Source organism: Giraffa tippelskirchi, chromosome 7 (assembly GCF_054371585.1).
Source record: "Giraffa tippelskirchi isolate mGirTip1 chromosome 7, T2T-mGirTip1v1.2.pri, whole genome shotgun sequence".
Classification (NCBI taxonomy): domain Eukaryota; kingdom Metazoa; phylum Chordata; class Mammalia; order Artiodactyla; family Giraffidae; genus Giraffa; species Giraffa tippelskirchi.
Genome location: NC_137281.1, coordinates 159,738,267 through 159,751,543, shown reverse-complemented (window position 1 = coordinate 159,751,543; position 13,277 = coordinate 159,738,267). Strand labels below are relative to the sequence as shown.

Below are 13,277 nucleotides of genomic sequence, written 5' to 3'. Positions count from 1 at the left end.
GCCTTAGAGATGATTAGTGAGAGGGCGCTGGTGAGGTGAGGTGGGACGGCGGAAGGATGAACACGGTGATCTTGGTGACAGTGAGCTTACAGAACGCGCCAGCCGCTGAGCTGGCAGCTTGTGTGCTGTCTTATTTCTTCAAAATGATGCTCTGAGGCACTCTTATGCCTCCTTTATAGGTGAGAAAACAGAGGCACAGAAAGGGTAAGGCGCTTGCCCAGAGCCACAGGGCGTGTGGTGGGGCGAGACTGTGGACGGAGGCCGTGTGGCCCCAAGTGCGTACTGGTGACCACGCACGAGGCTTCTTCCCTGAAGCTTAGTGAGACAGGGAGTCAAGCGAGCCCAGGGTCCAGTGGCTGCTTGGTGAGGGCTGACCTCCTCTCTCTGTCCGCTTCACCCCGGGTGAGCCCCTGCTGATCGGAGGCTCCGGCCGCGCGGGCAGAGGGCTCTGGGTGGAGGTGGGGCTGCGTCTCTCCTCTGACGTCCGGATGACTGCAGGGCTGTGCCAGGCCGGGGGACGTGCGCCCGGGACTCGATCCTCCCGCTTCATCTCCGGGGCTCCCTGGTCTTTGTCTCAGGACTGTAGGTACTTTGGGTGTTTTCGCCACAGGAGTGACTCTGACGTGATTTGCACACGGGGACCGGAAGTGCCGTGAGCGCGGCGGCTGCTCTTCCGGCCGAGTGTGTCGCCCACTTTCGTCTCATCCTGTTCTTGCGGGCCACTCCAGGGCTCCTCGGGATGCTGAGATTGAAGACTGGCGTCTGTTTTCAGAACAGCCAGACGGGTCGATACTGTGTGTCCCCTTCTTACTTAAGGAGCTTGTCAGGGGACACCGACAGTGAAGGACGCCGTCGGGACCCAGAGGCGGGTCATCTAACACCAGAGTCTGGCTCTCAGCCGCCAGGCTAGCGACCGCCTCCCTGCTCAAAACCCTTCAGTGGTTTTCCCAGTAAACACAGGGAAAGTGAAAGTCTCAGTCGCTCAGTCATCTCCAACTCTTTGTGACCCCATGGACTGTAGCCCACCAGGCTCCTCTGTCCATGGGATTCTCCAGGCAAGAAGACTGAACTGGGTTGCCATTCCCTTCTCCAGGGGATCTTCCCGACCCAGGGATCGAACCCGGGTCTTCTGCATTGCAGGCAAATTCTTTACTGTCTGAGCCACAGACAGTAAAGAACTGTAGACAGATGCATCTCATTCCTGCTAGGATTATATTATTTGTCAAAATTAGTTTTTAGTTCTTACACACATTATGATTTTTATCACTTCCAGGCCTGGTATGTGCCTTTGAATACTAACTTCAACGGCACTTCCTACAGGAAGGCTTCCCAGATAGCCTTTGTTTTGGGTTAGGTGTCTCCATCCTTCATGCCTGTAGGCCCCTGCCCCGGCAGTTGCTGTAGTAAGTTTTCATTGTTTCTTCAGTTCTCTGTCTGTCCCACCCACTGGGGGGACGTTATGTCCTCTTCATCCAGTGTATAGACAGGCACTTGGTAATTTAACCCATTAATTGAGACAACCTGTATATGAGACCATAATAATTTTTACTTATAAGAATTATAACTGTGGTATAGAGTTTAAATATTTAAGTTACTTTTGGAGGGTACCATTCTATCAGATTTGCTTGATGTTCTAGATGAGATCCCTAGTGACTGATACATTAAATACTGAGCATTTTCAGGAGATACCACACAGCAAAATAATTGAAAAACCCTTTCCCACAATCCCCCAAACAGAGACAAACCAAAAAATAACCTCCACCGGAAGCATCTGTCTGTGAACACCAGAGTCCTACTGGTTTATCCGTTTGTCTGTCCTCTGGAATTACTGGTGTTTTCCCTCCTGTATTTTCTTGCAGCAATTTTGTAACTTTAGGTCTTACATTTAGATCTATGATGCATTCCTAATTAGTTTTCCTCCTTGGTATGAGGTTAGGACCAAGGTTCATTTTTTCCCAGTGGATCTCGGATTGTTCTCTCTTCTTTCCCCCATTGTGTTGTCTGCATTTTTGTCAAAAATCAGTTGACCACATACACGCGAGTCTTATTTCTTGGATTCTCTTTTGTTCCATTGATCTATAGGTCTGCACTTACATTTACACCACTCTGTCCTGTGGTTTTTATACAAAGTTGTTCGATAATTGGGGTAGATTTAAATTCTGGACTCTTCTAGAGTTCCAAAGAATGCATCAACTAAGCACACTATGGTAATTAGTTTCAATATCACATCATAACAGGTTTCATGTTTTTAAGGTACCTGGTGAGTCCGCTACCTCAGATGACCTAATATCTGAGATCAGGCTGATTGTTAAGTGACAGGTAGAAATTCCTAACCTAGTTCAGCCTACCTTCATAATTAAATATGGGAACAGACGGGATTCTCCAGCCCCGACTGTGCTGGTAGGAGTGACGTCAGGCACTAGCTTCACTTTTCTCTCCTATCCCACCTTTTGTGCAACCTGATAACGGGGTCCTTACACAGACCTGGGTGAGACGTGGCAGAAAATACTAGCAGGAGCTGCCCAGGGAATCAGTCTACAACTTCACCCCATGTTCCAGAGCCGACATTCACCCGACGTGAAAGACCTGACTTAAGGTTTAGAATATTTACATAAATCTGCTCTTAGAGACCTGAAATTATGGGAGTAAAAAGTATGTACTGTGTGTTTTGGGAAGCGTAGTTGTTCCACACAAATAATACCAGCTTTAAAATTTTAATATCCAGGGGCTCCCTTGGTGGTCCAGTGCTTAAGACTTTGCCTTCCAGCACAGTGGGTACAGGTTTGACCCCTATTTGGGAGCTAGGATCCCTCATGTCTGGCAGCCAAAACAGCCAAAAACTTTTAAAACAGTCCACATCAAAAAAAAAAAATCTATAAAAAATTTATTGACTTTTAAAAAAAAGCTTAATATTCAGAGTGGTTTTCGTTTTTGAAGGTATGCTCTCGCAGACTCTTTTTGGTTAGCTCTGTGTTTGAGAAAGCACAGTCTGTCCACCCTGCCCTTGGATGAGTCTGGGCCAGGGGCTGGGGACTCCAGGATGCTAGAGATGGAAAGGGGCTTCGAGAACGCCAGTCAGAGAAGGAACAGGAGATTCCGTGAGCTTGCACACAGTCCTACCGGAAGAACAGATTAAAGCCCAGGTGTACAAGGCCTCTGTCAGAGCGTTCACACGGGACGCGTGCCTGGCCCCATAGACAGACACGTGCAGGAGTGCTGATGGTGCTGGAAGAATATTAGCGTGAACCAGAAGAAACTGCTGTTGGGAGGTCAAAAAAGATCGACTCTCAGGGGTTGCTTTCGGTCCCCCTGTTCTGTAAATACTCGGATCCGCTGTGAGTTACACACAGCACAGGCAGTGTCTGATGGTCCCTAATGAAAACGTTGGCTCAGGAGTAATCTGGGGCTGAGTGTGTCTAGGAGACCACGGCTGACGAGAGTGCTCTCGGGACGTCTGCTTAGAGGGAGCTCCAGGGCAGGACGGCGGTGGGCCGTCGGAGCAGGCCATGTGCTTCTGAGACGGAGCCCGCCTTTGACAGCCCTGCACTCCCCGCAGAGACGGGTGTGAGGATGCTCACAAGATGATGTCCTGAGCGCTGAGGTGCTGAGGAGCTTGTCAAATCGGCTCTGCTATCCTTTTGGCTGGTTTTTTTTTTTCCCTTCCTGGATTAAGGACTCTTAGAAAGATATTCCCAGTTCTGACCATGGCCACAGAAGCATGAGGAAAATGCTTTTGTTTGCTCAAGATGGTGTCAGGTTCTTGAGATCAAAGGGTCTGCCTAGAGATAAAAGCTTATATGTAATAAATGCAGGAAAATAATATTTGAAGCCCACTTTTTAAAACTCATCTCTTTTTTTTTAACCAAGGCATCAATAATAAGCTACTGGTTTGACTGACTGACTCTCTCTCTTGAGGTGCGGTGTCTCTCTCGCTTGGTGGTCTTCCCGTATCTGTCACCCCCGCGCACGCGCGCGTGTGTGTGTGTCTGTCTGTCTGTCTGCTTGCTCTCTGTACCTGTGAGTCTCTCTTCTTTCTCTCGTCTCTCTCTCCCTGTCTCCTCTCTGTCTCTTTCTCTGGTGTATCCAAAATTTCTTGACTCGGAACAGAAATCTTCACAGCTGGATTCACGTGTGGTGTCTCTTTGCTTTTCCAGTTCCTCCAGGAGTGATACAGAATGGAACGCGGGTTCTGAGCCGAGGCCTGTTCCCCGGGGTCCGGCCGTTGCCAGTCACGCCCATTGGGATGACAGCGGCTGTGAGGTAAGGGGCCCTGCTGGGCGAAGCCCCCCTGAGCAGCGGGAAGGCCGCTGTGCGTCCCACGGGGCCACCGGGGGGCTGGAGAAGACCAGCCTCTGGGTAGTAAGGGCGGAAATAGCTTGGGTGTCTGCAAAAGTTAGAGGAGCTCCCAAGGACCCCAGTCAAAGTGCCAGCTTCTCCTCCTTGGGCCATCAGAGTACCCTCGTCTCTTTGCAAGTGAGATGAAGCAAAATGACACTTAAGTTGCTTTATTCTGGGGAGGTGGGGTAAAGTGAGCAGAAGGAAATGGTGGGTAAGTTAGTCACTAGATTCTGGGCTAACTGGTCGACCTCTAGACCCAGCCCTGTCACTTCCCAGTCCTTTCACTTTGGGTGTATGTCTGACCTCTGAGGGTTAGATCCCTCGTTCCTGAAGCTCCTCTGCCTCCTGGGAAGGCTTGCAATGAAACATGCAAAAAATCAGGTGTGAAAAGTGCTTTGGTAAGTGGTCTGTAAATTCCAGGTGGCATCAGCCCCCACCTTCCGAGAAGCAGCTCAGCTGCCAAACCTCATGGCCTCTTCCTTGGGAAGTTTCTTTTCTCCACCCTTCTCAGCTCCCCTGCCAGCCCCAAGGGAGGCCCATCGCTCACCCAGGAGGGAGCCTCGCGGGCGCCAGTGTCTTCCTTGCTGCCTCTCTGCCCACCCCCGCCCTCCCATCAGCCATCGCCAGGCTGGTTTCCTAAAATGTGCCTCTCCAGCTGTTTGCAGAAGCATCCCCGTGACTCCCACCGTCTCACCCTTAGACCCTGCCAGTCCTCCCGTCTCCTCAAGCCAGATGTGTTCTCCAGATGATCCAGTGTTTGCCCATCTTATCCGTACAGTTTCCTCTGTGTAGACTTCCCTCCACCTCCACGTAGAAAGGAGCACGTCCTTCTCGGCCCATCACAAGAATGATCCCTTCGCCAAGCTTTTCTGAACAGGCCTCTGAGTCCGCATCAGACTGGTTTCTCTCCTTGTTACCATAAGCGCTTGCCTTGGGTGTGGCCCTTTGGTCAGTGGCGCTGTGTGTGTGCCCCTCTCCTCTGCGGTTTGCTTGCTGAGGACAAGGGCTGGCTCTCCCTCGCTTGGCTGAGGCCTCGCACGGTCAGTGTTGGGCCCTGATTGTTCAGAAGAGACCTGCCATGCTGAGCTGCGTCCCTTCATTAGCCCGCATCCCAGCTTCTTTCCAGCACTTCTGGATCACGTTCACACCTAAAGGCCATCTCGCTTTCACAGCGTTTCATGTCCCAAAGGAAACCATCCCCAGAAGTCTGTTAACTGGGACCTGAGGGAACTGCAGGGTCAGGCTCTGTGATGCGAATCAGCCGTGTGGAGATGCTCCGCTCACTCTGGTCTTGTTTGTTTGTATTTGATCTTTCGGCCGTGCGGGATCTTAGTTCTCTGACCAGGGATGCAACACACTTCCCCTGCGTTGGAAGCGCAGGGTCTTAACCCCTGGACCGCCAGGGAAATCCCTCACTTGTGTATTTTAACCCTCCCAGCAAACCAGCTGCTTTTGCCGGAGTTGTTCAGACGCTAAGTCGTGTCCGACTCTTTGCGACCCCATGGACTGCAGCACGCCAGGCCTCCCTGTCCATCACCAACCCCCAGAGCTTGGTCAAACTCATGTCCATCAAGTCAGTGATGCCATCCAACCACCTCATCCTCTGTCATCCCCTTCTCCTCCCGCCTCCAATCTTTCCCAGCATCAGGGTCTTTTCCAGTGAGTCAGCTCTTCACATCAGGTGGCCAAAGTATTGGAGCTTCAGCTTCAGCATCAGTCCTTCCAATGAACAGTCAGGGTTGATTTCCTTTAGGATGGACTGGTTGGACTTCCTTGCAGTCCTATCTTCAGGGCAGATGCTGGTATTTGGAACCTACTAAGGAGGGAAGTTGGTAGGAATTAGAATAGTAATTGTACGATAAAGCCAGTTATCATTTCTGCTAACCAGACAGAGTGATACTTTGCAAAAGTATGGAAAGGTTCTTTTTCTTGTGCTTCTCCCATATCTTTCTTAGATATCTTGAGATCGGTAATTTACGACCTTCAGTTCATGAATGGTAAGCCTCTTCCTTCGAGCCAAAATAGCTCTGCCTTGGCCTCACATTATGAGAGAGACATACTCTGTCTCCTGTTCTTTCTTAAGGTCGCTTCTGCCTAACCTCCTCATTTACCTTTCTGGTTAGGAAGACTGTAGCCTCTTCTCACATGCAGTAAAGATCGCCTTTCATGTGCAGGCTTCAGTTTATTGTCCTCAGCATCTTTTCAGTGCCTTTTTAAGCAAACAGAGTTCTTCCTGTGACTCCAGCCATTCCCTGGGAGAAGGGAAGAGCCAGGCAGAGGGAAAGGAGGCCTGAGACTGACCTGGCTTTCAGCGGGAGCTGCCTCCTAATTTTATTACCCTCACGGCATGTATGATTGCTGACTTTTGGTCTTGCCTGGGAAACCCCATGGACGGAGGAGCCTGGTAGGCTGCAGCCCATGGGGTCGCGAAGATTCAGACACGACTGAGCGGCTTCACTTTCACTTTTCCCTTTCATGCACTGGAGAAGGAAATGGCAACCCACTCCAGTGTTCTTGCCTGGAGAAACCCAGGGACGAAGGAGCCTGGTGGGCTGCCGTCTGTGGGGTCGCACAGAGTTGGACACGACTGAAGCGACTTAGCAGCAGCAGCAGAGGTGTTATTTAAAATATTAATTTTTTTAAACTGGTTATATTTTGGTTAGAAGGTAACATAGCACGGTTGTTGTTGTTGTTCAGTCGCTAAGTCGTGTCCAACTCTTTGTGACCCCATGGACTGCAGCCACCAGGCCTCCCTTTCCGTCACCGTCTCCCGGAATTCACCCAGGTTCATGCCTGTTGAATTGGTGATGTTATCGATAGCACTACAGCAAGACAATTATATCTTATTTCTGCTCAAAGAGTTGCTACTCATCCATTCCAGCCAACAACTCACTTAGGCTCCTTCCACAGTAAAAGACCACAAGCAGGTTCCGGGGCTAGACGTGTGTGTCCATCAGGTCCAGCTGGGAGAGACTGCAGTCACGCTAGGGACTCGAACAGGGAGACTTCAAAATGAAGAACCGTTAGCCAGGTGGCAAGTTGTTAACCAGGCGGCTGGAAGAGAACTCGGGGTGTCAGGAGGGCACACCTGCAGGAAGCGGCCACACCCGTCAGGTGAGGTTTGAACGATTGCCCCTCGAGGCTGGGTCTCAGAGCCCCCAGGAGCGGCCGTGGCTGGGACCCAGGCCTCTTAGGAGGGTACTCTGAGCTCAGAGGAGGGACCCGTGGGAGGACCAGAGGGGCTGTAAGGAGAAGGCTCCTGCTGGTGCACACACCTCTCAGGGCACGTGAAGAGGTGGGGCCTGCAGGCGCTGGAGGGATCGCAGGCTATTCGGCAGCTACTGTAGGACAGACTGCTGCTTCAGGGGGGAGAGGCATGGCTGGGGGATGCAGAAACGGGGGGCACACAGGAGGGGACATCGGCCCTTCCCCCACCCCATGCCAGACTCGGGAGGGCAGAGCCAGGCGGGCTGGGACAGGTGGCCCGGCGCGGAGCACTGCGGGCAGCCTGGGGCTGAGGGGCTGTAGCTCTGAGTGCCCGTCCTCCAGGCGTCACCGGAGGTCCGAGCAGAATCCTCTCAGTAAAAGGTACAGCTGCAGTTGGTAGAGATGAGCTCGCTTTCGCACAGAGAGAAAAAACCACGGTGTGTTAGCCATTATCCCAAGACCAGCTCTGCACTTTGCGCCGCAGCTTTAAGAGACTTCAGGGAGAGGAAGGTCGCAGGCTCCAGAAGGTCAGGGACCTTCGCTTATAATACCTTCTCCTTCCTTGTGGCCTAAGTGCCTGGCAAACAGGTGGTGCAACGCCTTCAGGAGAAATGAACATAAACATAACCGTGTGGGTATTTGCGGGACACTGTGTAAAACCCATTAAGAAGTGTTTGAGGGGGAGGGAAAAGCCTGTTTCGCATTTTCACGTTCATTGTAATTGAAATTTCTTTTTTTTTTTTTAATTTGGCCATGTGTCAGTTGAACCTAGATTCAGCTGAGGTTAAAGGGAAAACAGCCCAGCAGAGACCAGAACAACAGCAGGCGTCCTGGTGCCGACCAAGTGTCCCTGGGGGGTTCCCGCATTTGCAGGGGTGGCCGCCCCATCCGCTCAGCAGGGGCTGGCAGGAGGGCCAGAGGTCATTAGCGGCCCCTGAAGACCCGTTTCCTACCCTGCTTTCTGTGACGGGTTTTCTGTGTGAGTCTAAGCAACTTCTCCTTAAGTGAAAATATTTGTCTTTCGGGGATTTGTTGTTTTCCTCCCCCCACCTCTGCTGAGTGCCAAAGGCCATGTCTGTTTGTCTTAACTCTGAAACTGGTATTGACATAGATGAAGCGTTACTTTTATTAGCTGATCACTACACAGCTTGTATTTGCTGGGTTCCTTTGCATGTAATTATGATGTGAAATCTCTTTGTAAGAGTATCTGTCAATAGTGTAATTGACTTTACTGTGTTGACTTTTTACTCAATAACCTCAGGGATCGGCCCATCCTTAGACATTGGAAACCCGCTTATTTTTAAATTTGCCTAGGCAGGGAGTGCTTAAGACACATTATCCTCAAAATAACTGCTCCCTCTTCTCCAAGTTTTATGCGTGTCTCTTCTGCTGCCTCTCCAGTGAAATTCCTAGCAGAGGATACATTTGAATGGAAAAGTTATAGCCCTAGAAGAACTGTTTCTGGGTCTCTTGGGAAAACGGAGCATAAGGTTTCTTCCATTCATGGAGCTAGGGGCTGCTGCTCAGCTACAAGCCACAGCAGTTCTCCTGGGTCTGAGCCACCTTGTTTTCAAGGCTGAAGACTCTTTGACCCTAAGTGACCTCTCAGGTGGCAAAGAAAAATTATAGACGTCAAGGCTTGCCGGAGGATTGAGAGAGAACTGGCGGGCGTGCGTCCTTCAGATGTCAGACTGTGCTGTGCTCACTCACGTCCACCTCTTCACCACCCCATGGACTGAAGCCCACCAGGCTCCTCTGTCCATGCAGTTTTCCAGGCAAAAATTGTGGAGTGGGTAGCCATTTCCTCCTCCAGAGGATCTTCCCACCCTAGGGACTGAACCCACATCTTCTGCACCTCCTGCATTGCAGGCGGATCCTTGACTGCTGAACCATCGGGGAAGCCTTTCATATGTCAAGAGAGCCCAGGAATTGCGCACGTGAACCGGAACCGCGTCTCCTGGGTCCATAGCCTGTAACTATGGGACCTCGGGCCAGGCTTCTCACAAGAAAACCAACACCTGCCTTATGAATTACTGGGATCAATATACAGTTGCATACCTGGCACAGAGTAAACACTCTACAAGTGTTCAATAAATACATAATAAACAAACAAACCTATTATAAACGGGAAAGGACTTGAACAGACTTTTCTTCAAAGATACACAAATGGCACATGGAATAAGCAGTAAGCACATAGAGAAATGCTCGGCGTCACTAATCATGAGGGAGATGCAGATTAACACTACAGTGAGATAGTGCTTCCTCCTCACTGGGGTGGCACTGTCAAGAACAGGAAATAGTAAGTGCTGGCAAGGTGGAAAAATTGGGACCCTAGAGCACTGTCGGTGGTGCAATCACTATGGAAAACAGTATGGCAGGCCCCGTGGACAGCACGGAGATCCAGCCAGTCCATCCTAAAGGACATCAGTCCTGAACATTCATTGGAAGGACTGAAGCTGAAACTCCAGTGCTTTGGCCACCTGATGCGAGGAACTGACTCATTTGAAAAGACCCTGATGCTGGGAAAGATTGAGGGCAGGAGGAGAAGGGGACGACAGAGGATGAGGTGGTTGGATGGCATCACCGACTCGATGGACATGAGTTTGAGAAAGCTCTGGGAGTTAGTGATGGACAGGGAAGCCTGGCGTGCTGCAGTCCATGGGGTCGCAAAGAGACAGACACGACTGAGTGACTGAACTGAACTGGAAACCTGTAAGCAACCCAAGCATCCATCAATAGATGAACACACAAGCAAAATGTGGTGTGTATACACATGATAGAATATTTAGCCTTTAAGCAGAAGGAAGTTCTGATCCATGCTACAATATGGATGCACCTTGAGGATATTTATGTTAAGTGAAATAAGCCACTCATAAAAAGACAAATATTGTATGACCCCACTTAAATGAGGTACCCAGAATAGTCGTATTTATGGAGGCGGAGCATGGAATGGTGGTTGCCAGTGAGTGTGCAGAGAGAATGGGGGTCATTGTTCACTGGGGACAGTCACGGTTTTACACGATGAAGGATTCTAGAGATGGATGGTGGGGCGCCTGCACAACGTTATGAATGTATTTAATACCACTGAGCCCTGTGCTTAACAAAGGTTAAGATGGGAAGGTTTTTTGTGTTTGTGTATTTTATCACAATTGGTTAAAGCGTAAAAGAAAATGAAATGTGTCTTGTGGAGAGCTTCATGATTCATCCAGCCTGCTCCCCACGTACCTTCCCAGATCCCCACCCTGAGCTCCCGATGCTCAGTCCCAAACCCCAGGAAAGGCTTAGATTGAGTTTCTGGGCCACTTTCAGGACGGTGCCCACTTGGGGCAAAGCCTGGTTCTAGGGAGTCGTGACGGAAATCTAAACCACGTGCTAGTGACTCAGCTGTGACCCCATGGACTGTAGCCCACCAGGCTCCTCTGTCCATGGGATTTTCCAGGCAAGAATACTGGAGTGGGTTGCCATGCCCTTGTCCAGGGAGCATTCCTGACCCACGAACTGAACTTGGGTCTCCCATATTGCAGGCAGTCTCTTCACCCTCTGAGCCACCAGGGAAGCCCCAGTCTAAACCGTCGCACGTTGTGAAATTACAAGGACGTCTCACTTGATCACCACCTAAGGCTGCTTAATATTTTTTGGAGCTTTAAGGACCTCAAGTGAAAATGCAGTTCCCCTGGAACAGGAAGCAAGTCAGGAATTAATGATTCTATTGTCATACAAAGCATTAATGCTTAAGGTCCTATCAAAATAAAGTCACCAGGAAGATGCATGTATCAACTTCAGATGTGCTCCTGGTCATTGTCTTTGTCTTTCCCTTGGAGAACATGTTTGTCGCAGGAGTTTAGGAAGCCTGCAACCTTCAGTTTGAAGATAGGGTGGGGCCTGATGATATCACTGGAAGGAAAGTTTGCCACTGATCTGTTTTTTGTTTTAATTTAAAAATCAAGTACCTGTCAGCTTTCATGTTTTGAAACCATGGTCTTTGAAGGCACTTCTGAAACTCACTGTTATGTTATGCTTTGTGGTGGGAAGGAGAGGAGGAAATAGTAAAGGGAAGAGGGAAAAACAACACCAGGGGGATAAAGGATGCACGTGAGTTCCCTCTGGGCCACCAGCTCACCTTCTGTCTCGACTTCTGCCTCTTCTGGTCCAGAAATCAAAACAGTGACCAGCAAATTCACTGTGTGACGTTTGAGCCACGTTCTGCAGTTGCTCCTCATTTTCAAACCAGTGGCATTGGTTAATGCCTTTGAAAGTCCTGGCAGCTTTTCCTATTGTATGTAAAAAGTCATCTGCACTCCTGATGATGCTGGACTGTGCCAGATGCAGAATGATTCATGGAAGAGAGTTTTAGGGTCATTCCTGTTGTGTTCTGTGATCGCACAGAACAGTATATGATCACGTAATGCAGAGAGGGAGTCACAATTGTCTCAGTCTTTTAAGGGGACCCCTTGCAGCTCACGGGAGGAAACTGTGCCCCTTCCTGCCCCCAACCTGGAGATGACCGCTGAGGCAGGACCCTTGGAATTGCTGAACCCTCATGCTTCCCAGGAAGGGCTACCCAGCAGAAACAGGCATCAGAGGCCCCTGCAGCTGCTACCCGAAAGATAACCATGATCCCAAATTCTGTATGTACTGTTCCTAGGCTTTTAAAAGTATTTTTGATATCCATAAGTAATACATTTAATTTTGCTTGACTTGAATTTTATCTATTAATATCTGGAATGGTACTTTATATCTTCTTTTCTGACTTACTCCCTACCCTCTTTATTCATTACGAAGTTTATTTTGTTTGCTTCATACAGTTGTAACTGATGGTGTTTTCATGCCTGTATAATATTCCACTGGGTGGCTGTGCCACAAGTTTTTTTTTTTAAGATATTTGAATTGTTTATAGTTACTTGCTATTACAAAGTTGCCATGGAAATTCCTGTCCATGCCTACAGTTTCATCTAAGATGCATGTTTCGGTGTGGGAATTGTTGGTTTATACAGGGTTAACGTGCTCAACTTTACCAGACGATGACACATTGTTTTCTGAAGTGCTCGTCATGTACACGCCTCCCAGCAGAGTATGGTACTTCCCATTCCTTGGCATCTTCACAGACATGTGGAGTTATCGTTCTGTGCGATTTCAACCAGTCTAGTGGATATGTAACAGTATCTTGCAGCATTTTAATTTCCATTTCCCTTCTTACTAAAGATGTTGCACAGTTCTCCATTTATTTAACTGGCTGCTTGAATATGCTCTTTGATGGAGTGCCTGCTCAACAGTTTATTCATTTTTCTATCAGGTTGTTTTCTTTGCTTCTTATCTTTGTAGGACTTCTTTGTATCTTCTGAATAATAACCCTTTATTGACTCTCTTGTTGTTGTTGAGTCACTCTTTGCGATCCCATGGACTGCAGCACGCCAGGCTTCCCTGTCCTTCACTATCTCCCGGAGTTTGTTCAAACTCATGTCCATAGAGTCGGTGATGCCATCCAACCACCTCATCCTCATCCCCTTCTCCTCCCGCCTTCAATCTTTCCCAGCATCAGGGTCCTTTCCAGTGAGTCGGCTCTTCACATGAGGTGGTCAAAGTATTGGAGTTTCAGCTTCAGCATCAGTCCTTCCAATGAATATTCAGGACTGATTTCCATTAAGATGGACTGATTGGATCTCCTTGCAGTCCAAGGACTCTCAAGAGTCTTCTCCAGTGCTAAAATTTGAAAGTACTACAGCACATCAATT

The 13,277-nt window shown here is 49.3% G+C and overlaps 1 protein-coding gene across 23 annotated transcripts in view; it reads left to right on the top strand.

The window, feature by feature from the left end:
• The window catches only part of FOXN3 (forkhead box N3), a 538,038-nt gene that overhangs the window by 511,365 nt on the left and 13,396 nt on the right, over positions 1 to 13,277 (top strand). For all 23 annotated transcript variants that reach the window (XM_081510806.1, XM_081510807.1, XM_081510823.1 and 20 more), the window contains one exon: positions 4,155 to 4,260. In XM_081510806.1, coding sequence (XP_081366932.1) covers positions 4,155 to 4,260 — 106 coding nt within the window. The remainder of the gene's footprint in view (positions 1 to 4,154; positions 4,261 to 13,277) is intronic.